The 27,300-nt window shown below is 39.4% G+C and overlaps 1 protein-coding gene across 1 annotated transcript; it reads left to right on the forward strand.

Moving 5' to 3' along the window:
- The first annotated feature begins 1,526 nt into the window (after window positions 1–1,526).
- Window positions 1,527–26,534, forward strand: gabra1 (gamma-aminobutyric acid type A receptor subunit alpha1). Its single transcript, XM_078266380.1, has 9 exons — window positions 1,527–1,606; window positions 5,599–5,711; window positions 6,811–6,878; window positions 8,585–8,805; window positions 10,217–10,299; window positions 11,470–11,613; window positions 12,499–12,651; window positions 24,685–24,887; window positions 26,214–26,534. The coding sequence occupies exons 1-9, from the start codon at window positions 1,527–1,529 to the stop codon at window positions 26,532–26,534; spliced, it is 1,386 nt and encodes a 461-aa protein (XP_078122506.1).
- The last annotated feature ends 766 nt before the right edge of the window (window positions 26,535–27,300 follow it).

Below are 27,300 nucleotides of genomic sequence, written 5' to 3' on the forward strand. Positions count from 1 at the left end.
TGAGGATATAGCCAGCGGACACCGAATACACACCGACTCATCTGCTGTAAGTGATTTTTCTCCATTTTTCTCGCATTTTTATCAGGCAAAAGAAGGGGAGAGGGGAGTAACACTCGGATTTAGAGGAATGGTTTGTGTTGCTTGACACTGCTAGAATCGAAGACGAGTTTTATTGGGGAGAAGGGGGAGTTTGCCGTCGAAATTAGGACCGTTTAAGGGGTATTTTATGGCAAACGAGAGCCGTTTGGTGGTTTTAACGAGAGACAGCTTGGCTTCAGCACCACGGACAGCGCTCCGAATAGAACAGCACATTCAACGCACATTTGCTTAATTACTCCGCCACGCACGAAGTGGATCATGCCATGCATGTATTTAGACCAACCTTACAGGGATGCCAGTTGAATGCTAAATGTCTACCCATCTCAACTACATCCATGTATTGTAGGGGAGAGGGTGACATTTCCTCTAAATAACTTAGAAAGTGTGCTTGTGCGGGATTTTCTCCTCCAGTCGTTAATCTGCATCATCCCCGCTTTGTCAAATCCTTGTCAACCAACGGATTTATTTTATTTTATTTCATTTTAGCAGAGCAATGTACGTCCTCTGACTCCCATCCGCTCACAGTGCACCGTGGAACATCACACGCAAGTAGGGGTATTGTCTTCGATATGTGCTGTGTTTTAGTGGCAGGATTTTGCGGTCGTGTGTGAAATACTGTTTTAGCGCTTTTCTACAAGTAAGTAATTGGTCCTCTCATGGACAACGTCGATGCCTTCAAAAATGGACCGTGAATCTGAGCATTGTGTTTTGCATGAACAGTAGCGCAGGCTAATTGCTTACATACTTTTATGACCCGGCTGACATCATAGCTTAATGATTAAGGAGGAAGCAAATGCTCATATTTTAGGGGGATTTGGTTTGCTATTGCGGTATTGTGCGTTTCACATTGCAGGGTATTAGAGGAGGCTGTGTACAGGTGCTACAAGCTCACAGCGTGTTATGTGGTCGATGATGTGTTGCCTTGTTATTTCGTCTTAAGTATTATGCGCTACAGATGCAGCCATATGAAATGCGTGTGTATTGAGTGTCAGTTATGAAAGTCGTATTTACACTGGTTCCCCCCTCTGATTATCGAAATGCTGAGCACCTATTTCAATTTCTTCTCCCACATACTTAGGGTGCAGAATATGCCTCTGTCAATGTGACACATCATTTAAAATGATGATGTAAAATCTTTGAGGGGTGCCTGTGTCAAGTGGCATGCAATGGCCCAATGCATGTGGCAGGACCATTTGGTTTAAAGCATTGGCTGTCAGTGAATCTGTAAGAAATGTTAAGCAGGACCAAATACATAATGTCTTTAGGAACAAACATCCACTTTGGCTGTTTTACATCTACATGTTTGTTTATACCTGAGGTGGTGACATGTTGGCTTAATAGTGAAACATTGGCTCATATGACTTGGCAATGATCTTCATTCTCTCTCTCTTTGACCTCCAGCAGTGAAAGGTCCTCATATTGCAACTATGTGTCGACGGAGCAGGACGGCCTCTCTGTGTCTGTGGGCTTGCTTGCTTGTCGCCAACAGCGTACTGGGTGGGAAAAGGTAACAACAAACATAAACTTACAAATGCATAGTGTATGTACCTGTGTATTACATTGGCTCATTGGATAATTCTACATATGTGAAAGTCAAAAATATCATGCACACTCTTTATATGACTTTCTTTTCAAGCCTTACGGAGACTTTGAGACAAACGTTCATTATTGTAGATCTAAATATTGCCTATATGATCAAGATATTAATGGAATGCTACAATTGCACAAAGTGATATTTGAAGGACAAATTGTGAAGACCAAAATGCATTGGGCAAAATATTGAATGCTGTTTTTGTTGAAGAGAACAATTACCGTTTAATGCTGGTGCTCAGTGCTTGCCGAATGGTCAACTGGCCAGTAAATATGTCAGTAAATCAGGCAGTCAGCCAGTGAAGGGGTAAACAGTGGTACACCTGCTGAGCTGAAATTATGTCTTCCTTGCCTTCCTTGGTTTACACCCTTACAGAGAATATTTAATGTGGTTGTAACTGGGGCATCCCCTTAGGACACCTTTATGCTTATAATTGCATAGAGGCAATAAGAAGTGAAACATAGAAATATTACATAAGGAGCCAAAATAGCCACTATCCACGTTACCATAGTATTACACTTTCTTTGGTTTACTAGCCTTGTGGGACAACATCTACATTCTCAGTTCATTCCTAGGCTGTATGCAGTAGATGATGTGTGTTGCATCGGGATATTTGGCACAGATTTGTGCACGTTTGTGACAGTGACTGCAGGGATAGTAGGGGTGATATACAGACACACTTCTCAATGTCAACACTGAGGTGTGTGATGTCACCTAACCAGAATCAGACAAACTAAATGAGAAAAGAAAGATAATGATTGAATAAAATGACTGACTTGATCCACTGTCATGTGTCTGCCACTGCATTAATTCCCACACGATTCAAATGCTGGGCAGCCATTCATGTGTAGCATGCCTCAAAACATCATAATCCTGCTCCACTCCTTTGACATTGAACCCTAGAGTAAATAAACACACAGACCAGTTAAACATTCAACTCATTAGCTGTTGCAACTGCATGAGATCATATAAGCTCTCACCCTATTGTGGTTCTTCTGGAGAATCCTGGAGAGACTCAAGAGATCAGGCTTTTTTTGCATCGTAAAATAATTCCATAGAACTGTCACAGGCAGTTGACTTCAATGGTGATGTCTTGAGATAGTCCAGCTTGCTTCTCTCTCAGTGACAACAGCTACACCACAAAAACACACATCGATACAGTATACAGTACATCTTTCATCTAACACGCCTTGAGCACATGCAGAACACATATGGAATGTGTCCTATTTTAAATGCACGATGCACTGCAATACGTCATTACTGCACACTGATTTGATCTAACTGATTAATGATGGCTACGTAGCTAAGGTTTGAAATGCACTGACTGGCAAATGGCGGGTTTGATTTACTGGGTTTGATGTGCTGTATGTTGAGCACATTAGAGGAAATGCTAAAAGTAACTGATGAAGTACTGATTACTTTACTGAGGAACTGTCACTGCAAACTGCAAAGCAATTATCACCCAAAGATTTACTGTATAATCCAATCCCCCTTTTCAAATACAAAATCATACACACACACACACACACACACACACACACACACACACACAAGTTCAGGGATTTCAACAAGACACGGTATTCAGAAAGACCTAGCACTCTGCTACAGTATGTTGCCAACGAAAGAAATTGTCTCATAATTAGATAGCTAAGTGACGAGAGAGACAAGGAGAGAGAGAGAGCAACAGAGAGAGAGAGACGTACAGTAAAATGGAGAAGGGGAGAGAGAGTGAAAAAACGACATTGGCAGAGTGAGTGTGAACGGCACTGTTGCTGTTCAGATGACCTGTAGATGGGGATGGTGTACAATGTTTTATGAGGAAGGGGCCCCTGGCTGATAAACATGTGTATCCTTCCCAAGCACCTTTTTGTCTCCATTGTCTTGACATACAACCCTACCCCCCTCACCACCCATGTTTTCCCATATACACTGTAAAATGTAAAAAAAGAAAATGTCTATCTTAAAAAAAAGATATGTTCCATTCCTAATATTAAAAAATTAAAAAAGTGGTTTCTACTTGGTTGAGATGACAAATTTGACTTGTCATATACAGCAAACTAAAAATGCAAGGTCAAAAAGTGCACTTATTTTTTCATTCTAACAAAAAAAAATTGTTCCCATGGATTATTAGCGACTTGTAAGGATGGATATTTTCCCTTGTATTTCCTCCTTAATTATTGGTGAACTTGAAAGAGCTAAGGGACATCCTGGCTTGTTTTCTCTGTTGATGGAGACTATAACAAGAGGACTGTAACCTTTGGGCAAACCAAAAACTGTTTTGGTGTCTTACTCTGGTTTGGCAAATTGGAAATGCCTAAATTAATGTAGAAAGTAGGAATATTAATTAAGCAGGGAAGAGGCGGTTGTGTTTTATTTTACCCTCCTAATTTTACCTAACCCTCACCCCCTGACGTCCTGTGGGTGCAACTTATGCTTCCTGTATTTATACATAATTGGCTTCCCAGACCTGAACAAATTAGCTCAATTATTGTTTTGAATTTGAGAATTTCAAAGTTGTTACCTCCAAGACTGAATCAAAATAAAATTGCTCATTACAGTTTTTACAGTTTAAATGCTGGCTTTAGTTTTCAGAGAGTTCTTCTTTTTTGGCAGATAGAAGGATGCCTGCGAATTAAGGGAAATTGGTGGCAGAGAGATGCACATTAACCTTTTTATACAAATCCATGTGTGATGCAGATGCGGCATCCTTATTTAGAAAGCAAAAATGTTTAGCAGCTCACGCTCAAAGCTGTAGGATCTGCCTCAATCCCACAGCTTTGAATGTGAGCTGTGTCCCTCTAAAAAGCCCCCCCCCATTTCACTTAACAATTTCCTCACCCTTTTCCAACCTCACTTTTATCCCCCCCTCCTCCTCCATTATCTTCACCTTTTTTCTCTTCTTTGTCCTTTCTTTGGAGCTTTCCCCGCATGTTTCTCCAGACACCACTCTATGCAGGTCCTTGCTAAATAATCTAAATGACCTCTCCCTCTCCTTGGAGCCGTTCAGCTCTCGGAGCCTGTTTCCAAACACTTGCTGTTTATTTAGCATGCAATCAAACTAAACGCTATTGGCATAGAAAGAGGGAGAGGATGATTGCTCAGAGGCATACAATACATTGTGAGAGAGTTTTATCTGATTATTATCAGCACTAACACGCAAACATATGCATGAATATGAACACAAGTTTGTATATGTGTGTAGACCCTGAGCCCACAGTACATGCATGCATTGATTGATTCAGCTATGCAAACACACACATCCACAAACATACTCTCTAAATATTCCTGTCCCATCCTGCCTTTATGATACACAATGTAATTAGGGGCTGTATTCCTGATTATGGTGTTGAAATATTTATGTGTGGAGATGCAACAAACTCTGCTCTTACAATTACTGATTGTGATTGTTTTAGGTATTGTTGTAAGCATTTTGTTTCATGTTGTTCAAAGAGCACATTCAGCAAGGCATTTGTGGTCTAAAAGACCATATTAACGTATAAATAATGTATTATGATTTCTCTATTCTCTCTCGTTGTGAGATTGTGCCTACGTGTGGATGTGTGTGCACACACATGTGGGATCTGCATGCCCAGTTTTACATTTCGCTGATGAAAATAACTTTAACACTTGCACACTTTCCATAGGGATAAGACAGGATAATTTGACCTTGTGAGATATTTTCCTTTCCAGTACATCTCCATTTTTTTCACAATACGATTAACAATGCATTCTTTGTTGCCCATGTACTTCAACAGAACTGTCTTGCTAACTACAGAGCAGAGAATCCTCCTTTTTTTTCTTTGATATTTGATTCATATTTAGAGTTTGTTCTTACTCTTTCGGCAGTTTTGACTGTGGTTTTAAACTCTAGCTGTGATGACTTCAAATCTTCTTCTTTGCTTTGCCAGTTCTGGGCAGAACGGCATGACAGATGAACAGAAAGATAACACTACAGTGTTCACCAAGATCTTAGACAGCCTTCTGGATGGCTATGACAATCGCCTTAGGCCAGGACTGGGAGGTCAGTAAACTCAAGTCATTGAATGTCTTTTGTCCCTCATGGTGACTGTTTTTTTTTTTGCAAATATAATCCAAAGACTACAAATATCTTACTTTCCACATAACCACACATAGTAACATCCCTATGACTAAATCTTATGGAGGTGGATTTGCTTTCAGTGTCAGATTTTGTGTGATAACTAAAGAAATAACTTGAGACTCATTCCTCACCTGCTGCTCTTGTGAAACGGCGAACTCTCATAAAGCCAGCACTTCTAATGTAACACAGTGAATTACATGTTATTGTGTGTGCTGCTCTTCACTCTATTGTCAACTGTCCATTGTTAGAGAGAGAAACAAAATGGCAGGGAGACTGAGAGACAACTTAACAAATGGAAAATGAGAGAAATAGAGAAAGAAACAGAGTAAGGAGAAAATGTGAGAATTGTGAGAATAATGTGAGAATTGGTGTGTGAAGGACACTAAGGATCGCACAGTGTGATGCAGCAGGCATCAAACAGACAAGTGAATAAAACCAGGACTGCTGGAAGTTCAGCAGCCGAGGGGAATACATTTTGAATTATGATGGGTATCATTCATAAATCATAGTTATATTTCAGTTTCAGAATCACAAGGAACACACCCTCACACCCAAACACACATCGCCTCTGCCAGCCCCTCCAATTGAATCCCCAGTGGACCCATTGTGGCTATCAGTATTATGGGACCAGAGTGGCAGATTTTCAGTAATACAGCAATGCACAAATTTATTAAGAGACAGAACCACTGTCCGGGTAATGGAGCTGACACTGAAACCAATACCAGCAAAAATGGTTATCGACATCCAAAATGGGCTTTTTTATGGTTGTTTTTTTCCCCAATTTGTGTTTGTTTGTGTATGTGTGTGTGTGTGTGTGTGTGTGTGTGTGTGTGTGTGTGTGTGTGTGTGTGTGTGTGTGTGTGTGTGTGTGTGTGTGTGTGTGTGTGTATGTACTAAAAGTAATGTTGAATGGTTTGAATGGATCAGAGGCTATAGCCAGGTGGTCTTGTATTAACAGGTAGTTAGGGGCTAATGAATACCACTGATAGTCACTCACTCTGGCAATTTCCTGCTTCAACAGAGCGTGTAACTGAAGTCAAGACTGACATTTTCGTGACTAGTATTGGGCCAGTTTCGGACCATGACATGGTGAGACTCTTTTTGCCTCTGTAAATGTCACTAGTTTCCCCCTGCCCCTATCCCTCCACCCTCACCCCTGTCTCTTAGCCTCTCTGGGCACAAGGTATACATTTTTTATTAATTTGAGGATTTATTCTATTAACTCCTGAGACTGTCACATGTGTAAAATGTAAAATGTTGTTTTCTAGTGCATGGTTTGTAATTCCACTCTACATATATGTCACCCCTACTCCTAAATATGACTGCATGTTACGTTAATGTGGATGTTGAAATATGCTGTGAACTGTGACCCCAAACTCTGTTTATTTGTTTTGGAATATTGAAAATAGCCTCTAACATTCTGTTTGTTGAGCTTGTAGATAGAGTATTCATATTTCAGAACTAAAACCATGCTGATCTGTCTTGACTGAAAAATCTGGAGCAAAGAAATGTGTGGATATTGAGGTTTAAGGACCGAAGGTGCTGATCTCTTTTTCACTTCTGATATGTAATTAAATTGCAGCATACATAGCTATTAACATTATTATGATGAGATGATTCGATAGTAGGCGGCAAGAAATAAAATACATTTCAATATAAAATTAAAATGCAACATCAAAATATGAGTCATCACTTGTATGGTTTGTTTAGTCTTCTTCAATATGCTACCTAAAAAAATAAAAAAAAATAAAAAAAAACGGAAACCAATTAATCTCATTCAAATGTCTCACCGCCTTTTACTACGTGAAAAAAAAAAAGACTCCTGTTATCTGCATGTGAAGTGTTGTACTCCATTTGACATAATCTCAGTTAATTACACTGGCTGACATGCAGGCCAAGACTATTTCGCTACTGTGTTAAGGCCAGAAGGAAGAGCTGAAGAACATTTTCTCCATCTCCAGCCTTTCCCCATCCTCCTCTATTACCTTGAAGCTCTGTTTCAGCTCATACTAATTATCTTACGTGGGCCAAGTGGAAATGGGGGAAGAAGAGAACAAAAAACAGGCTGCGCTGTAATTTTTATAGGCTCCCTTTACTCTGCCGGGCAGTCATGTGGAACCATTAGAATCTGCTCTCAGCTATAGTCATTAGCTGCCTTCAAAATGAAATGTCCTCATAATATTGTGTCCAGTGCTTCCTTTTTGTGTCTAATGTAATTTAGATTACTGAGCAAAGAAGTTTCCCCAAAATAAATGCTAACAACGATCATTTTTGGCAGTTACCTAACAATGCAATACCAAATGACCAAATAACAAATGTCATGTCTTATTTGCATATAGCGCATTAAACTGACTAGACCATAATTATGTAAAAAATTAAATGAAAGAAAATGGAAAAGGCAACCACATATTACTTTGTGAAATTGAGAACAATTATGGTATTTAACAATGGAGGCATTCTTTTAGAAAAGATACCAGCCAGAAAACCATGCACCTCTATCCACTAGATCCTCCCTGTATTTGCCAAAGCCTTTAACATGAAGAGACAGTTACCAGCAGGGAGACTAGGCTAAGACTAACATAATAAAGTCAAAGTGACACAAGGAAGAGAAAAAGAAAAAAGTGAGAACATGAAAAAGGGTAAAATGGAAAGATAAGGTTGGGTTACACAGCATCTTCCCCAATCAAGCTGTATTGGATGGAGGTAGAAAGCAAACAGCTACAAGGTTGGAGATTTTCTTTTTTTGTCTCCTTTTTTACTTTTATTTTTCTCTACCTCTCACCATCCACCTTCAGGAGTACACCATTGATGTGTTCTTCAGACAGAGCTGGAAGGATGAAAGGTTGAAATTTAAAGGCCCAATGGCCGTGCTGCGTCTTAACAACCTGATGGCCAGCAAGATCTGGACTCCCGATACCTTCTTCCACAATGGCAAGAAGTCGGTGGCTCACAATATGACCATGCCAAACAAGCTGCTGCGGATTACAGAGGAAGGCACACTGCTGTACACCATGAGGTAGGCTGACCATGTTCTACTTCATCAGTGCAATAAAGGATTTTAGAAATAGCCAGAGACTAAAATGTTTTTGAGCTGAACTGAATCTATATTATTTGATTTGAAAAGAGGATGATTGATAAATTGATTGATTGAATTTTATAAACAAACTAAAACAGTTGAGCTCAAACGATAATGCTGGCCTTATTCCATAGTTTTCAACAAACAGCCCATACCAACAACATAGTTAGCCTGTCTCTCAATACTTTGTGACTTTCTTGTGTGTCTGTGGCACTCAGCCCCAAGACCATTTTTCCATAAATCTTTAAATACGGGTCACAAATACTTTCTTTATAATTTCCTTTAACAGCTGGGCAATTTAGTTTTTTGCAACACATTTGCTGCAAGTATTTACAGTACGAGAAGGGTTTGTCTCATCATAAATAACAGTGACCATGTTCATGGTAATGAAGGTTTTGGTCTTTGTTTTAAATAATACAATTTGTTACCAAAAGGAATACATTGCACAGTGCTTCTACACTATATTGTATACAAACAGTCATCCACTTTATTGTTACATTTATGGTTATTTTTACACAAAGATAATTCACTACACTCATACATTTCTATTTCTATCTTGATATAGTTATCTATTTATTTTACATGGTCAGCCATTTATAAGTTCTGTGGAGCACATACATTTTCTTCACAATTTGTCATTTTTCCATTGTAGTGTTCACCAGGAAAAATAAAATAGTTTTATTCTGTCATGATTTATCACTTTGGGGATGCACCCTGACAGTTGCGAGCAGGAAGATAAGGTGTATGACCAGCTGAGCTGAGTTTAGAACCAGCCGCGGCACCTCGGTAGCCTTCAGCAGAACACGGGTAAATAAAAGCCTTACAGACGGTAAAAACCTCGATGCACACTGCAGAGTGATGCTAATGTGAGATGTCTATAAGGCAATGATTGTAAAACATTTGTTTTAGCATGTTTACTAGCAGGGGGAGGTAGAGGTGGAGCACATATTGCTGTCACAGATGAGAGAGATGAGGGATGGATGGGAGATTAGTGTGTCACGGGTGGCCTGACATGCTGTTTTTCACCAAGCTGTCAGGAAATAGAAACCCACAGCTCAGGGAACTGGAGCATTTCTGTTGGTTTGGGGGAAAGTAGCTGCAATTTGACAGTGTTTGGTGCTGAGAGACTAGACAAAACAGTACACCACATGTTCCTGGTGCCTCACTGTACTGAACTGTCATTCTTGTGCCTTAATTCCTCCAGGCCTCTTCCTCACCCCTCTTCAAGCATTGACACCATGTGTTCCTTCATCCTGACTTTGTCATAATGCAGTTTTTTCTTATTTTTCTTGCTACTGTACTGCTTTTTATTGGACTAATTCACTATCAATGTCTGTATGAATCTCTCTAGGCTTACAGTAAGAGCAGAATGTCCCATGCACCTGGAAGACTTCCCTATGGATGCCCATGCTTGTCCACTGAAGTTTGGCAGCTGTAGGTGGCCTCTGCACTCAAACACAACCTTACATACATGCACATTAACGCACACAACACAGACACACACATGCCTCTCTCTGACACGCTGTCACTGTCTCATCCAACTGGAAGCGCGACCCCAGCGCCAGTCCCTGATAAGGGATGACAGTGTGGTAACAGCTGTTCTCCCAGAGGAACTGTCTGCCAAGGACCCTCTTGTCCCCCCCGCCCCCCACATTCAACCCTGCCAGGCCCTGCAAGACCCTGCAAGACCCTGGCAGGCATGCAGCACACAGACCTGTATTTATCTAAAGCAGCACTCTTTGTAACATTTCCAGAGCATCACACCAGCTGCTCACCGCTGACAGCTCCCCCTACCTTGATCATCCTTGAGTAGACATAACAACAATGATGGAGATTGGAGACAAGGATAGAAAAGGAGAGAAAAACTAGATGGAAGAACATGGGGGGAGCAAGCAAAAATACAGCAAAAGGGAAAGAGATAGAGAAGTGAACGTCACACTGTCTCTGTGCCATTCTTTAGACAGCTGCACAGCGTGAGTGAGAGGACCGAGCCTCAACCCCCTTTAAATTGAACTCACTCCCTAAATATTTCAGTGATGAGCGCTCTTCCTTATGCTGCAGTCTGCAGTCGAGCCATCCTTTCCTCTGCAGTGGTCGAGCCATACTGCAGCTTTGACAGGTTGGGTGGCCGGAGGGAAGAGAAGACTGACTTGGCTGTTTTAAAGTCATGGTGTCCTGTTGGGGTGTTTGTTTGTTTTCTTATAAGTTGAAGGATGACATGATGTGATACGACATCACATCATTAAACCAAACAGTGTTTGAAAAGAGACAGCAAATTATGAGACAGGATGAGCTTAAAAAGAATAGATAAAACTAGAGACAATGTTAGCGGACACTCTAACAAGGTGAAAGAAAATAGCATGAATAAATAAACGAAACAAGACAGGCAGAATTGAGATGAGAGCAGACTAGACAAGATGGGACCAAATGAGATGAGGTAAAACTAGAACTAGAGGATTTTAGTGGAAGACCTCATTTCATATTTTTCTTTTTTTTCAACTGGCATCCCTTGCAGCTCCAAAAGTATAACCTACAAGCCAACATGCCAACAGCCAGCCAGCAGCAAAATAATTTATAACTTTTTACTCTGTTCTTCATTGCCAGATGCCTACACCCAAGCAGAGGTGGTGTATGTGTGGACCAGAGGGGCTGCCCAATCCGTGGTGGTGGCAGAGGATGGGTCCAGATTAAACCAGTACGATCTGATGGGGCAGAGTGTGGATTCTGGTGTGGTGCAGTCCAGCACAGGTAGGTTTCAGTTAGGTTACAACATGCTCTGAATGATACAGTTTACTGTGAAGTAAAAATTGACATGTTTAATGTTCACACTGCATTACCCTGTCAAAAGATTAAAGCTCAGTGCATTAAGAGTTACATAGTGCTTTTCATCTCACTCACTCAGTCTTGTTCATCATTCATCACTTAACAAACTACTAGTCTGAAACTGCACATTTCGACACAGCTGCATCAGTTCATCTGCATCTTCATTGGCATCAGTTTGTCGCTTTACTAATGACAGGCCATGCCCTAGATTCATAATTTCCCTACTGGCCATTATTTCTTTTTTCTACCTCCTCTTTTCTCCATTGATACTGGCAAAAATTAGTGACAGCATAAAATGGGTGAGCTGTTTGCAGTGACGCTAGATGCAGACAGAAGGTAATGCTTAAGAAAGCCTATAGGTCCCAAACGATGCTTGGCTTTAGCAGCAAGCTCCCAAGTGACTGCATCTACCAAGCTTGATTAAATAAGCTATGTCGACATATAAATCCATTCAGTTCTTTTTATTTGTTCCAGTTATTTATGTCTCTGGAAAGCCTCAAAATCAACATATTGTTATAACCAGATTAAACCCTACTGCTGTTTCTGTGACGGTCATATTCTCTCTGCAACTCGGTCCAACTGCACTGATGAAATGGATCATGCCTGAGTATTGTGTTTGTTGACAAATGACACCCATAACTATGCCAATGAATCTCAACTACAATAAAACTGAAGGCCAAAACACAGCAAACCGATTAGAAACAAAGGTACTTAGTCGAAACGGAAAGTTATAATAGATGTCCTAAATCTATATTTTGAAGTGTAATGTTTATCTTTTCTGACTTCATTTCTTTTGTCTGCTCACCACAGGACAATATGTTGTGATGACAACCCACTTCCACCTGAAGAGGAAAATTGGTTATTTTGTGATTCAGACATATCTACCCTGCATCATGACAGTCATCCTCTCCCAAGTGTCTTTCTGGCTCAACAGAGAGTCCGTCCCTGCCAGGACTGTCTTTGGTGAGTAGTGTGCTCTCCTCTCGCCTAAACATCTGTGGGTTCAGAAATGAGCCCGTCACCAGGTTTCAAATCTCTTCTTGGAAAATATATGTGGAAGATATGATGGCACTGATGATCAGGCACTCACTCAAAATGATATGACATTGAGCAAGGCAGGATAACATGAAATACAAAAATGTCCCTCCAAATGGAAAACAAAAAATACATAATACAGCCTCATAATCTTATTATGTCACAAAATGACATTATGTAGGGACTTTACTATTACTACAGTTTTTAAAATAGTTCAGGGCTGCTCCCTCTTAATCTATTAATCGACTAATCGGTCATGTAGTCGACTAAGATTTCTTTAGTTTATTAGTCATTTATTATGCTTTGCTCATGATGAAAGACTTACTTCAAAGTAACGTATGACTACATCTCTGGTAAACACAATATTTAAAGTGGTGTTTTTGCATGATTCTTTGTGGAGAAACTCAGTTTTACTAGACTGGGTAAACCCAGCCTGATCAACTGCCGGTGATTTGATTCCTCAGGCTGGAAACCTGTATGTTTATCTATCCTGCTTCCGTTACAATTTTGTGGGGACCAATCCCAAACTGGCTTATCCACCTGGCACGCTATTGGCGGGTTTAACACGATGACGATAAAGAAGCGACCAAGCAGATTCTTGTTTACATTCAACATAACGGCCACCGAAGCGCAGCAACCCGTTGATGCCGCTGTCGCTGCTACGTCACCCGGATTGTTGGTCTGATTGCTTGAAGGACTATCCAATTGCAAACAGAGTCATTTGAACTATGCCCATTGATCACGCCTCTTGTGCAGTAGAAAATACAGAGCAGACTCCCCAGACTAATGTTTAATCTTAAAAGATTGAGCTTGGTCTGGTGATAGCCAGGCTACGGTTTTATAGATTTGTCGTCAAAATTGTTTGAGTGAATTTTAGGTTAACTTCAACCGAGGACAGCCCTAATGTAATAACATAGTTTCTTAATGATATAAATAGTTGAGTTATATAATCTGTAATCTAAAATATAATCCGTAGTAAGTATTACATGGTTTTAAAAAAAATATTACACAATGATTTAAAAGTATTTTTAACCCATAATTAAGTAATTATTACTGGTAAACATAATGAGGTGGCATTACACTGGGCAGCAATTTATTAAATCAGAACAAGACATTATTACATTATTCAATTGATTGTTCAAAAGATATTTCAGAGAAAATACATAACTTATTGCATTATCATTCACTTCCCTTCTAAATAACGACATATATATATATAACAAGTGTATTTGGATTTTGGCCCAAAGATAAACAACTATAATTTTAAAATTAAACTTTTTTTTTTTTTTACTAAATAGAAGCAATTGTGAGACAGCTTTTCCACACACAGCTGGCAATGACCCTGGAGTGCAGCTTGACTTCTTTGCGCAAAGATTGAAAAAAAATGTCTTTGCTGTCAGTATTTATTAGTGTGAATAACACATCTTAATGTAATACAAGACGAGGCCTCAGTGGAAGGGATTCCGCTTCTAAAATAAAAGGATCGTGGTCCTCGATCTATTGCTTCATGGTACTGCAGTATGTTGATTGAGTTTGATGACTGTCTGATAACAAGGCAAAGAAAATAGTGTGATAGCTTTACTTGACAAAAATTGTTCATTTAAGGAATGGTTCAACATTTCAGGGAAATGTGTGTATTTGCTTTTTAGCATAGCATAAAATCAGTCTCTGTCCAAAGTTCAAATCGTGTTATCTTGTTTGTTTATTCTGTACACAAACAGAAATGAACAAAAGACAACATTAATGAACAGTGGCCGGGCACAGTGTCTTCCTGGTGTCTCTGCTGGTTGCCTGGCAACCTCACAGTGATGACAGAGTGGTATCAATCTTCTCATCTAATTCTCGGCAGAAAGCTAATAAGTGTATTTGCCAAAATATCAAACTATTCCCTTAAAGGATAACAATTGTTTAAAAAGTCTAAACGCCATTGTACAATATTTCCACTCTATTCTCTTCTATTCTGTCTCCGCACCAATGAGGTGAACATGAGCTTTAATCAGTTGTGTCTGGCTGCAGTAGAAATTCAAGCACAAGGCTCACTGTGAATTTAGATTTACGTGCTCTGAATGGTTGCCTACAAGTGTATGTGTGTGTGTGCCTGCGTGTGATGTAAGGGTTCATCAGTGTGTGTGTGTGCGTGTGTGTCTGTGTGCGCACCAATTGGCCAATGTGTGTTGTGCGCATGTGTCTAGGCATGTGTACTGGAGTGTTTGTGTGCGTGTCTGTGTATTGTGTGTGTGTATCTGGGGTGTATCTGTCTGTCTGTCACACTAAGGTCTTACATAATACCACCCAAAAGGAAAGCTCTTGCTAGTCTGCAGCATGCTCTGTAGCAGCAAAGAACAGCAGCAGGCAGAATGTCCTTGAGTTACCTCACCCTTCACTCTTTTTTCTACTTTTTCTTCTCTCTCTCTCTCTCTCTCTCTCTCTCTCTCCTTCTCATGGATGTCAGTGTCTCCCCTGGCCTACTACTAAAAGAGCTTTCACAGAAACATTATACAGGCACCAGATTTTGCAGCTCTGCAGTCTCCAGCAGATTTTCCTACTCTTCCTGCAATGTTTTGGTGTCTGTTTGTGTGAGTTGTGAGTGTCTTCATGTGTCACAGCCAGCTACCTGCAGTGCTTGTCACGTGTTGAGGGGAAATGAGGATGGCCTAGATTAGATTCAAACAACTATCTAGGGCATGTGTGTGTCGCTCATGCTACCATTGCAGGTTCTGCTTCATGAGATTACATGCATGCAGCGTGTGCATGCATGCAGCGTGTGCACACATGAGCACACACACGCACACAGTTGAATAAACACATGTACGCGCTTTTACCAAGACGCAGAGCAGCACAGCATCCCAGTATACTAGGTAGGTCATTCATGTGATTAATATGCATGATCTGAGACAGCAGATTAATGAGACTGTTCTTCAAAGAGGTTACAATGTCAATATCGCTGTAAATGAATCATTAAAAAGACATAGCGGACAATCAGGATCTTTCATTGCCATCTTAATCCTTTGACTATCATCAAGTCAGGGATTTATGTGGTATATCAAACCTTGTACATGTGTCTAGTGTTACTAGGATGAAAGAGTACACTCAGTGTGTGTATTCAATCTAAATAACAGGCTACCTGGTAATATTCAGTGTAAACTCAGGAATAATATGTTGATTATGTTAAACAGAGGTTAAGGTCTCACTGCTTGCCATGTTTGCTGTGTATATTGCTGTATACACTGATTATTTTGAGAGCTGGGCTTGTAAATGGTGCTTTAAACACTCAATGAGTATGATGTGATGCACAAGTCTAAATTAAATGCAGTCACTTAAATGTAAAGGCTACCGTAGAACAAGGTTAAATACACAGATATATAGTAAATGCACATACTGTTCTGCCTTATTAAGAGTACTGTCATAAAAGTATCACTTCATTATTTCCTCTTATGCACAAAGAAAATAACATTGGTTTAATAATCCATGCGACTGTCCTCCCATGAAAAATGCCCCCATAAGTCTTTTGTTCAAGCAGCAATTAAGGGGAACGGCAGAACGGGAGCGGGTCTTACCGGTCTTATAATACATCCATGAACAGGAGTTGATGGCTAGCAGAAACAAAGCTCCTTGTGCAGAAATGGATAAAGAAAAGGGTCTTTTGAATGGCTAGGTGAGTTCCAAAGCCCTTCCAGATGGTTTTCCACAAGAATAAAATAATTTGCATGTACTGTTGATGTGAATTGAGTTACCAACGGAGTAGTCAGTCTCAAATACCACTTGAGCATTAAAAACTTGAAAAAATATCACTTTTAAAGTACATTTAGAACAGATAATTATGTGATTAATTTGCAATTAATCACAAGTTAAAGCAACATCAATGCACTTTTCCTCTTCAGTCCCCCTACAGGTTGGAAGCGTAATTGTCCATTACCGCTGTCGTAATGTCTCATTATGTCTCATTCGAACTACAGATCCGCTACCCAATCTGGCAAACTTGCATAGTGCGTTTATAGCCGATAGAGGGCCGCAAAGCAAATGCAGAAGCGCCCTTCACCCTGTTACCAGTTGATGTACCACTGAAACGATTTTGGAAACATTATTTTAAGGTACAAAATAACCTTTGGTGTTGCTTTAAGGACACTCATGTGATTAATCCAGCCAGTTCTCGTGAACATTCGTTCAAAAAGCTATGAAAAGTTAAGCACTCTAATTCATAAGCATTCCACATTATTTTTTGCTGTATGCACCACATTGACGGCTGATGTATAAGAACGCGGCTGGCCGTCTAGGGAGGTGGTCGGGTTGGATGGGTGGGCATTAAAACATAGGATTAAAACACAGGACTTTCAAGCCTTGGAGCAGAGTTCGTATCCCGGGGAAAACTAAAGAGTACAAAATGTAATCGATTGACAGCCTTAATTTTAACACAAACCACCATCTTTTTCTAATTAAGTTTTGCTGCCTAAACTTAACCAAACTGTGACCGTCACAACATATCAACAGCAATGTGTATAAAACCGCAACTGTTTAGTTCTCTGGTTTAGATGTGAGGACGGAACACAGTCCCGTGGGCCACCGCTAGGGGCCCTAATTTATGAGACCCTCCTATGGGTGGTATTAGAGGGTAGGAAAAAATAACCTATATCGTCATTTGGATTGGTCTTGTAATTCTTTAATAATGTAGGCAACACAATTATTTAATAAATTATGAAATTAATAGGAATGTTTATTAAGGGGATTCACTGTGAAAAGTAGGGATTGTGTCACTCATGTTGCAATGGTCATTAATTAAATCTTCAAAGGTAAAATAAGTTTTAAATTATTGATGCAGCCTGTGAGAAAACAGAAAATGCTCTTCTTCAGATATACGGTATTGTGACTTTTCAATTTGCTGCTGTTCTCCAGTTGTACCACCACTGCCTCTTACGCACCAGCTGCAAAACATTATGCAAGCATTATGACTCTTTTTGTTATAGTCCTGTCATGTCTGAACAAAGCTGAACATTTACGTACATATGTATGAATGACAAAAGCCATTATTTTACTCACATAACACACATAGATGAAGCCAGCAATGCTACACACTCCATGTCTAAAAAGGGCTCTTAGAGTAAAAGAACAAATCTTAAACACCTATGGTGTTTTTATGATTATATTTACTGCGGTGGAAATAACTAAATTGTGAAAATGCACTTTAGACATTCCTCCTGCAGTCACCTATTCAAAGATTGACTTCTCTTTGTTTTAATTTCGGAACAGGCTCACAATGTATCAAAAGGTACACCGATACTAAGAATAAACAAATAACTACTGTAATATTTTGTGTGTTCTCATATTACTACAGATGTGATCAGGTTTATGTTTCCAACACAGATGTCCAAATCTGGCCCTGAAAGACATTAACATAAAAAAATGCAGCACTGAAAACACTGTTTAAATTACATTGTGACTATGAAGCATGGCCTCTGCACTAAATCTGTTTTCCTAAAGCTTTCCCTGTAGATGAATAGGCAATTTAAAAACACAGCAGTGGGTAAAGTTATCTTATTTATCATTGTGCCGATTAAGAGGCTGATTAGTTTATAGCCAGTTTGGTGTAGTGAAAAACTGTTGGCAATGTATTTATTTGCAGTCCTAATGAAAACCAAAAGGAAACTGATGGTGCTGATAATGTGCTCTCTCTTACATCCTCTCTTTCTCTAAGCTGTTAGGGACAGCAGTGCTCAGAAGATTATCTTCCTTCTTCTCTCCTCTTTAAGCGATTGGCTGGGTATTTATTGGTTCTCCCATGATGCTGTTTAATGTATCTGCTCATTAAGGAATAACACTTTGTGTGTGTGTGTGTGTGTGTGTGTGTGTGTGTGTGTCTGTGTGTGTCTGTGTGTGTGTGTGTGTGTGTGTGTGTGTGTGTATTGGAGTCTAGTTGTGTATGTGACAGTGTGTACAGTATGTGTAAATGCATGTGTTTGTTCGCTATATGCTGTGCATGCTGGTTGTGTGCCAGTGGGTGCAACATTGTAGGCATTGCATGTGTGTGTGTGTGTGTGTGTGTGTGTGTGTGTGTGTGTGTGTGTGTGTGTGTGTGTGTGTGTGTCTGTGTGTGTCTGTGTGTGTGTGTGTGCGCGCACGTGTGTGCGTTCTGTGCGTAAAGTTCTCATAGCTGTGGTGTTGGCACAGTCATTTAACTCACCTGCCAATCAACATGTCAATAGTTCTTCATTTATGTAAATCAGAGATGACAAAGTGATGCCTGAATGGAATGTGTTTCTGAGTCAGGCCCCCCTGAGGCTTCAGTTATTGATAAGACATGAATAAGTAAGTAGCCGCAGCACAGTGGAGATGTTGATAGACATCCAACAAAGACAGCCTCACTCCTGGGACTGGTTGATGGAATATAAAAGCTGTTTGACAACTACACAAAAATCATGTTCATTCATTAACAATCCTTACAAATATACAGTAACATAACATAACAGAGGTACCTTCACTAATGTATTAGTATACGATTTCTCTAAGTATGTATGTAAAACAATACTTAGCTGTGGCTAAGATGGTCTGTGATATGCATGCAACCACCCTATCTTCTAAAAATATGTATATTTTCAACGTATTTGCATAAGCATATCATTTGTTTGTTTAAAAACCAGACTTATTTCATTGTTATTAACTACGAACAACTAAAAAACTATCACTGTTTTTATCATTATGTTTAGGCACCTTAAATCACTTGGTTAAAGTTTGGGACAGAGAAAGATTGTGGTCATGGTTAAATATTGAAAAAAGTCAAAACTGACTTAAAGATGTGACACTGACATTCAATATTTCAATATCTCTTTAGTATATTTCTATAACCTACAATAAGTGTTTGTTTCTAATGTCAAAGTCCTGTGGTTGCACGCCTACCCTTCCACCCTCACGTCCTCCGTATGACTTGCAGTGCAGTCAAAGCATGTCAAACGTTCTTGATTGGAAAAAAAACAGAGTGCCAGTAAATACAGTCCAGAAACACAATTATTTTTAATATTGTAGTCACTGGAGGTGTTCTATAAAAGCTTTCTTACAGGCTATAGCATAAAACAAGTATTGTCTGTACTGTCCTTTTCAGGTGTAGTTGTGCGTGCCAATTAACAGTTTGTAAAACAGTTCATTAACAACTTTATTATGAGCCCTCTTGTATACCCGGCTTGTATGCATGGTTTAAGTCACACATAAAGGAATACATAGCCTATTCTTTGAATGAGCAGGCATCCTACTTTACAATGTACTTTTGACCTCGTCATACATTTTGATTGTCATGTTTGATTGGTTGCCTACTCAGTCACAATGTTGTCAGAGGCAAAATTCTGCTTGGAACCAGGGAGCATAGAGAGGGACAGAGAGAGAGAGAAAGAGAGAGAGAAAGAGAGAGAGAGAGAGAGAGAGAGAGAGAGAGAGAAAGAGCGAGAGAGAGAGAAAGAGAGAGAGAGAGAGAGAGAAAGAGCGAGAGAGAGAAAAAGAGAGAGAGAGAGAGAGAGAGAGAGAGAGAGAGAGAGAGAGAGAGAGAGAGAGAGAGAGAGAGAGAGAGAGAGAGAGAGAGAGCGAGCGCACAGCCATTTTCCTGAAGGCTCACTCTTCCCCACAGAGATTTGAGATCTGTGGCTTGGCTGCGATCCAATGGCTGAGCAGTATATTTTACTGAATGGCTTGATATTGGTCAGATTAGCTGAAGCCTTTCACTCAAGAGTTGTCAATCAAGTGCTACAGTTTGAACCAACAGTGCAAACATACTTTGCACCTTATGCAGAAAAATTGTTTGACCTTAAGTGACAAACAAAGTTGAGCTCAAAACGCATAATAATTTATTTTTTGCCATGCCTGGAGCAATTTATTTTTTAATCCACAGCTTCTTAAAGGGAGTAAAGCATTAACTGTCTATTACACTGGTTACCCTGATAGACATTAAATCAAAATTATATAAGGTTTACCTTGCTGTGTCAGAAACCTATTAACCAAATGGACATTATCTGCCCCACATTCTCCAAAAATGCACATATGGACTGCCTGCCTGCGTGTAGTCATGTCCAACCTTTCCTTGCCTGAGGCAGCAGTGAAAGCCTCCCCACCTTGAAATAGTCTGTCACCTTGTAATTCATCACCTTAAATCTCTAATTTTGTTTCCCCCAAATTTGCTTTCTCGCACCATCTTTCTGTATATCTTGACATTTTTCCCCCATTGCTCTGTATGTGTGTATGTGCGTATTTGAAAGTGAGTGTGCAAACAGAGGCAAACACCTTGTTAGAAGATATGTATCATACAAATCAAGTATCAGTGCGTGTTCACACTGAGCTAAATTGAGTGGACTCTCAAGAATTGAGTTGCACCACTATTAATCCAGTTAGAACTTTCCAGATCATTGCCTTTGTTCATTAACAGCCTTCAAAGCCTCAAGTCTATTAGTAACAACATGTCAAATGGAGTCATTTAAAACTAGCTCTGGAGTCATGTTCTAATGAATCAACTTACTATTGCTCTAAATTATTCCTAAGTAGGCCTAACACTAAACAGACACAAAGGGGAACCGTTGTTCCTGGAGGTTGGGAACATATACCTGTCCACCTTGTTAGCTCAACCACACACACACACATACACACACACACACACATACACACACACACACACACACACACACACACACACACACACACACACACACACACACACACACACACACACACACACACACACACACACACACACACACATCAGTGTGTGCAAGCAACAAAGCAAACCAACACAGTAAACCAACACAGTAAACCAACACTTAACGATTCATGCAGCGTTATATGCAATGCTTTTCTTTTTCTCTTGTGGTATTAAGACATTGGAGGAGTTGGAAGACATGTTTCCATGACAACAGAACTTGTCAAAGTAAAGTATATATGATTCCAAGCCTTGGTGCGCTTTTGAGAGGAATTGTGTAATACCCAGTGGTGCTGCTTTCCTCCTCCACCAGAAAATTAACTGATTTACTGGCAAAAAAAATACCTGACAGATTGACACCACTCGGTTGCCATCCTTCCATTCACCTTCCCTTACACGCCTTCATGCCTTCCTACTATACCCCCTTATTTCTCAACTTGCACATGTATTTGGGTTATCTAGTTGTTTTCCTTAACAGATATCCCTTTATTCATCTTCCTTTACGCCATCTTACCTCTGTAGCTCTTAGTACAGAAGCAAAGGATGTGAGGTGCCATGCTTTTGTGCTCCAGCACATGCTGAGGCCATCAGCACACATGATTGCTGGCAAAATCACTTTGCACTGGCTGTTTTCCAATGGAGAATGTTCTGGCACTTACCTCATAAGCAGTGACACCTTGGTGGAAATTGCAAGATTTAAACTGTGACACCAAGATGGTGCTTCCAGTCAAATTACAGCATTATGTGATGCAAGGTATGTGTTGATTCTACAACATGTAACTAATTTGCAGCAGCAAACTAGCAGCATTTTATTCCAATGCAAGAAGTTTTTATAGCTTAGTGAAATGTTGCAGGGAAGAGGTTGTACAAAGCTTTGGACTTTGACATTGGGGTTTACGCCTTATCTCATTCTTTAAGCATTCACTTTATATTTATTATAACTAACACCACTGTTATCGGTCCAGCACCTGATTTAGTTTTTTTGTAGTGTCTGTGTGTTTTTGTTTTGTATTAACTGAGGGAAAACAAATGACAAATGTGGTCAGCGAAAATTTTAATGTTCCTTAAAAATGCAATATGCATTCCACCAAATTGTTATTTAGCTAATACAAATTAGATGCATATTAACATAATTCTGGGTTGAGATTGAAGGTATGAAAATCTGGTATGAATACATGACTAAGCATCATTCAGTATTTTCATATCTCCTGCTGCCATGCATTCCTATAACAATATATCAACAAACCATTCAATGCCCTACTTAGCAGTGGGTGCAGTGCAGAACATAGCCATGTGTGGATTTTGTAACATTACATAAATGTATTAATACACTTACTGTAGCATAAAAATGGCTTTCATGCTTAAAATCTCAGTTTTGCTCATGTAAAGTGCAAATATGCCAGGGGTGATGATGAGGCATGTGTTACTCTTGATTATTCCTGTATTTCCTTTATAATCTAAATAAACAAAATATCTATCTGGGAAATCTGATAAAAGAACTTGCAATGAAAAGCTCAGAAACACATTTAGAAAATAAATTAGATCAGAATAAATAACTCCGACCTACTTCTTCTTTATGCCCTTTGGAGCCATAATGAATACCAGAAATGTATGACCACACACTCTGTGTACCTACTATGCCGATCCAGTAAATCCATCAGAGGTGTCTTGTTCAGTTATGGCTAATGACCAATCATTTATTTGGCTCTGACTAATGAGAACATAACAATCAGCCTTTATGCTTCATGTCACAGCACCAACTCAGTAATGCCAAAAGCATGTGCAAAGAGAGTGGGAGGATGAGGAGTCAGTGATTCATCACTCAACACTTCATCATAACCAAGGAGGAAGTAATTCTGAAGTAAAATTTCAGGAGATGTGATAATTCAGTACTAGCTGCTTTTGCAGCTTGTAGGTGGTTGACACAATAACGGAAACACTGTACAATATTATGCAATCCAATACAAACACTAACTTTCTCTTTAGACTGTGTAAGAAAGGAGTTGATTGAACTTAACAGTTATTTTTGATGCGATATTTGGTGATTTTGTAGAGCAAATATTATAGTATCAACTGGTGTAAACCATTTTTTTCATTTCCCATTCACCAACCCTTTATTGGTGAACCCTGTATTTCATGTATTGGGGAACAGTCTCTAAGAGCCGCGTGGAGGCAATCCCAGACAGCTTTTCTTTCAGTATATGAGTACAGACCCTTTAATATTACAAATGTCTTCATAACTGTCTTATAACTCATATTAAGTTAAGGACCAATTAACAGTATTTGCAGTTTTATTAGATGTCTTCTTTTTTTATTTCTGCATTTTGGAGTCAACATGAAGCAACTACATGTAGTATAGATTAATAGAGAGAGTGGATGGAAATGTCTTTGGATCTTTTAAACATGGAAGTGTGTACGTGGGGGTATCATTTACACATGTGTTTTTACATAAACACCTCTCTCCACATGTGTGGGAGGGTCCTCTCTGCATATTTTATAATTCCTGTACAAACCAGCTGTTCTTCAGCTCCCTTCATAGCCCAGGCTGAATTTGTGGATTGTTTGCTGCTTGGGCTGATGTTATCTGGCGTGTAAACATCTGCAGTAGCCTGTTCTGCTATGAGCACCGCATCGTCAGATATCCCCTGACCCAGTTCCTCTCAGTCTCTCAACCGTGTCTCATCTTAGCTTTTAATAGCTGATGTCGAAGTTTAGCGATTTGCTTTTCCAAGGTTGTCATGTCCTCCTTAATATTAGGTACTTTTGTTAAAAACATGCTGTATTAATTTATGCTTTTTTTCATTGCTTCATTACGGCTTGTGCATTGGTGTGGGGGTCAGGTTTATAAAGAAAGCCTATTTCGCCTGGTATTAATCAGCAGCAGTAGCTCTAAGGCCAACTGCATCTTCCAGCTGCATCCGTGGAAATCTCTACCTCTCTGAGTCTATTAAAAGCACAAACTGCAAGACTGTATCAGCTGCTCACATAGATTAATGTAAATGAACTGCTTGCTCATTTGATTTAAGAAAAAAAACATCTTGCCCTGCAAAGTCCCTATATGATGGTACTTTAAGATTGCTCAATTTGAGCAAATATAGTCCATATATACTGGTTTCTGCATGATGTTGGATTATATCAACCATAAATTTACACTCATGCCACTTCTGGAAAAGTCTTATTTATGAAATTAATTTTCTTCTCATACATTTATGGTACACAAATGAGCAATCATAACAATTGAGTTGTCTCACATTTGATCATATTTCACATATCCATCTTGTCTCGTCTCCCTGCAGGAGTGACCACTGTCCTGACCATGACCACACTCAGTATCAGCGCCAGGAACTCTCTCCCTAAAGTGGCTTATGCCACAGCTATGGACTGGTTCATTGCTGTCTGCTATGCCTTCGTCTTCTCGGCCCTCATTGAGTTTGCCACAGTCAACTACTTCACCAAGAGGGGTTATGCCTGGGATGGAAAAAGTGTGGTGCCAGAGAAGGTATTTGAAGCATTTCTTTATATTACTTATACTCCTAACGGATCTGCATAAAAAATAGAGATAATAGACAGATGCTTTGACAGTATGGTTTGTTAGGCAATGATTTGGCACATAACTGCATTTATTATCCCCATTCCTCAGTTACAATGTCTGTCCTTGTTTTTACCAAAACTAAATTCAAAAAGTGCCTTCTGGCAAAATGAGAGCAAATCTAGAAGACGAAGAAAAAAACATCATCAGACCCAGTACACCAAGTACACCAGTACACCAAGTATATAATTCCAGAAATCAGGGCTGTAGTCAAGTCCACCTTTGTCGAGTCCAAGACTAGGACTAGTCGAGACCAAGTCAAGACCAGTTCCAAAGAGCTTCAAGTCCAAGTCAAGACCGAGTCCAAAAAGGTTTGAGTCCAAGTCAAGACCGAGTCCAAATGAGAGAAAGTCAAGATTGTAGAAAGAATGTATTTATATTATTTACTTAAAATATAAAATGGAAATGTTCCCATTCTTGAACTTATTACTTGTCCTGAATAATTCATCAATGACATTGTGTCTGTGGCCAAAATGAAAATGATTGATACCTGATGACTGAGGTATATAATGCAGCCAGGTGTATACCAGGCGACCAATCTCGATGCCTGTTCTAGATGGATTTTGAATTAAACTAATACCTGTTTTCTGAACTAGCGCGCTTCATCAATGGTTTTGTTTTGAAGGAGGAAGTTACTTTAGAATAAAAGCATATAGTACTGGACTCGGTCGAGTCCAACTACAATATTTGGCGAGTCTAATGGCCGAGTCCGAGACAAGTCCGGACTCAAGTACTACAGCCCTGCTAGAAATGATATGGACTTCCATTTCAAAGAGTCATTCATTTTTGCACCAGGACAGTCGGCACATACAGTAACTGTTGAGGGAGCCAGGCCAGGAACATGTAGTTGTTGTCGCCAGCTCATCTTATAGAAAATGCAATTTGAGTAACATGACATGAACATTAATAGTTTAGTGTTCATCTTGTGCTTTCTGCTCCACTTGTCTCTGTGTGGCAGTTAGCAACATTGTACTCTGTAATCTCCAGCTGCTTTTGACGGGGAAAAAAAGAGAATAGAGCCCAATATAAATTTTTAGATTGCTGAGTTAAATGCTTCTACATGGAAATATGTAGATGTGAGCAATTATTATTTCTTAACTTATGTAATATCCATATTTTTACTAAATACTCACCAGTCTGCTGAAGGAGTAATTGTGCCAATATATAAAATGCTTTCTTCTTCTTTTAAGAATCTTAACTATATCCTTTTTACTTTTCCCCAACAAACAAAATCAGCAAAAGAAGAAGAAGGAGTCCCTCCTCAAGAAGAACAACACTACAGCCTACCCAGCTGCCACTGCTACAGCCTTCGCCCCCAATATTGCCAGGGACCCTGGATTGGCCACTATTGCCAAAAGCGCCCCACCACCCCCAACTGAGCCCAAGGAGGAGCCAAAGCCCAAGCCTCCAGAGGCCAAGAAGACCTTTAACAGTGTGAGCAAGATAGACAGGATTGCCAGAATAGCCTTCCCTCTGCTCTTTGGAACCTTTAACTTGGTCTACTGGGCGACCTACTTGAATAAGAAGCCCAAATTGCAGGGGATGAATCCACACTAATCTGTGTTTCATTCCTTTACAATTATACCTGTATTCTTTTTAATTTCCTTTCTTATTTCTTCAAAAACAGGTGTTTATTTTTATTTTCAGACAAACATGGTGTCCATGCTGGTTTGAATTCCCAGTTGTTACATTGCTTCTATGTTTACCTAAAGTTTGAAGATTTTGAAAAAAACAAAATAGAGGGAAAAAAAGACAGATAATGATACAGACTTTTGAAAGGGTGTTGTTCAGGTCTCGGGTGATGCTACTAAGAAAATGCTACTATAACTATATAGCCAAGAGAATGCTATTCTACAACTGCACATAGCCCACTCTTGTTAAGGGGCTTTGGTTTGTTTTCTTATTTTCTAATTTGTACTATTTTATTTAAACATGGAATCACAGAAACAGTAAAAAAAAAAAAAAAAAGGCACTTGTGTATATGCATGGGCAGGGCATCTTTTTATTTAGGTTTATTTATTGAAAATACAGATTAACATTGACTGATAGCTTAGTTTATTTGTTATCAGCAGCAAAAATGCTACGCTCATTCTCTGTCAAAATATCTTCAATTCTCTGTAGATGTTTTATGAGATTAATTATGTCATTCTTCAAAATATGTTAGGGTTTCTGCAATAGCAATAAAACATGTCTCAGTGGACACACCATTTATTTAGGTAAAAAAAATACAAAAATTCAATCATCTCTGTGCTCAGCATTGAAACTATTAATTTCCTTCCTTTTCCTTCCACAGCGTTGTAAATATTATCAAGTGTTAGAGATG

This window comes from Sander vitreus, chromosome 13 (genome assembly GCF_031162955.1).
Source record: "Sander vitreus isolate 19-12246 chromosome 13, sanVit1, whole genome shotgun sequence".
NCBI classification, from domain to species: domain Eukaryota; kingdom Metazoa; phylum Chordata; class Actinopteri; order Perciformes; family Percidae; genus Sander; species Sander vitreus.

Excerpts from the sequence above, each read along its gene's own strand:
- gabra1 (XM_078266380.1), top strand. The coding sequence starts at position 1,527 with ATGTGTCGACGGAGCAGGACGGCCTCTCTGTGTCTGTGGGCTTGCTTG. Across the intron at positions 8,806-10,216 it reads ACACTGCTGTACACCATGAG|GCTTACAGTAAGAGCAGAAT; the intron begins GTAGGCTGACCA and ends GAATCTCTCTAG. Across the intron at positions 10,300-11,469 it reads TCCACTGAAGTTTGGCAGCT|ATGCCTACACCCAAGCAGAG; the intron begins GTAGGTGGCCTC and ends CTTCATTGCCAG.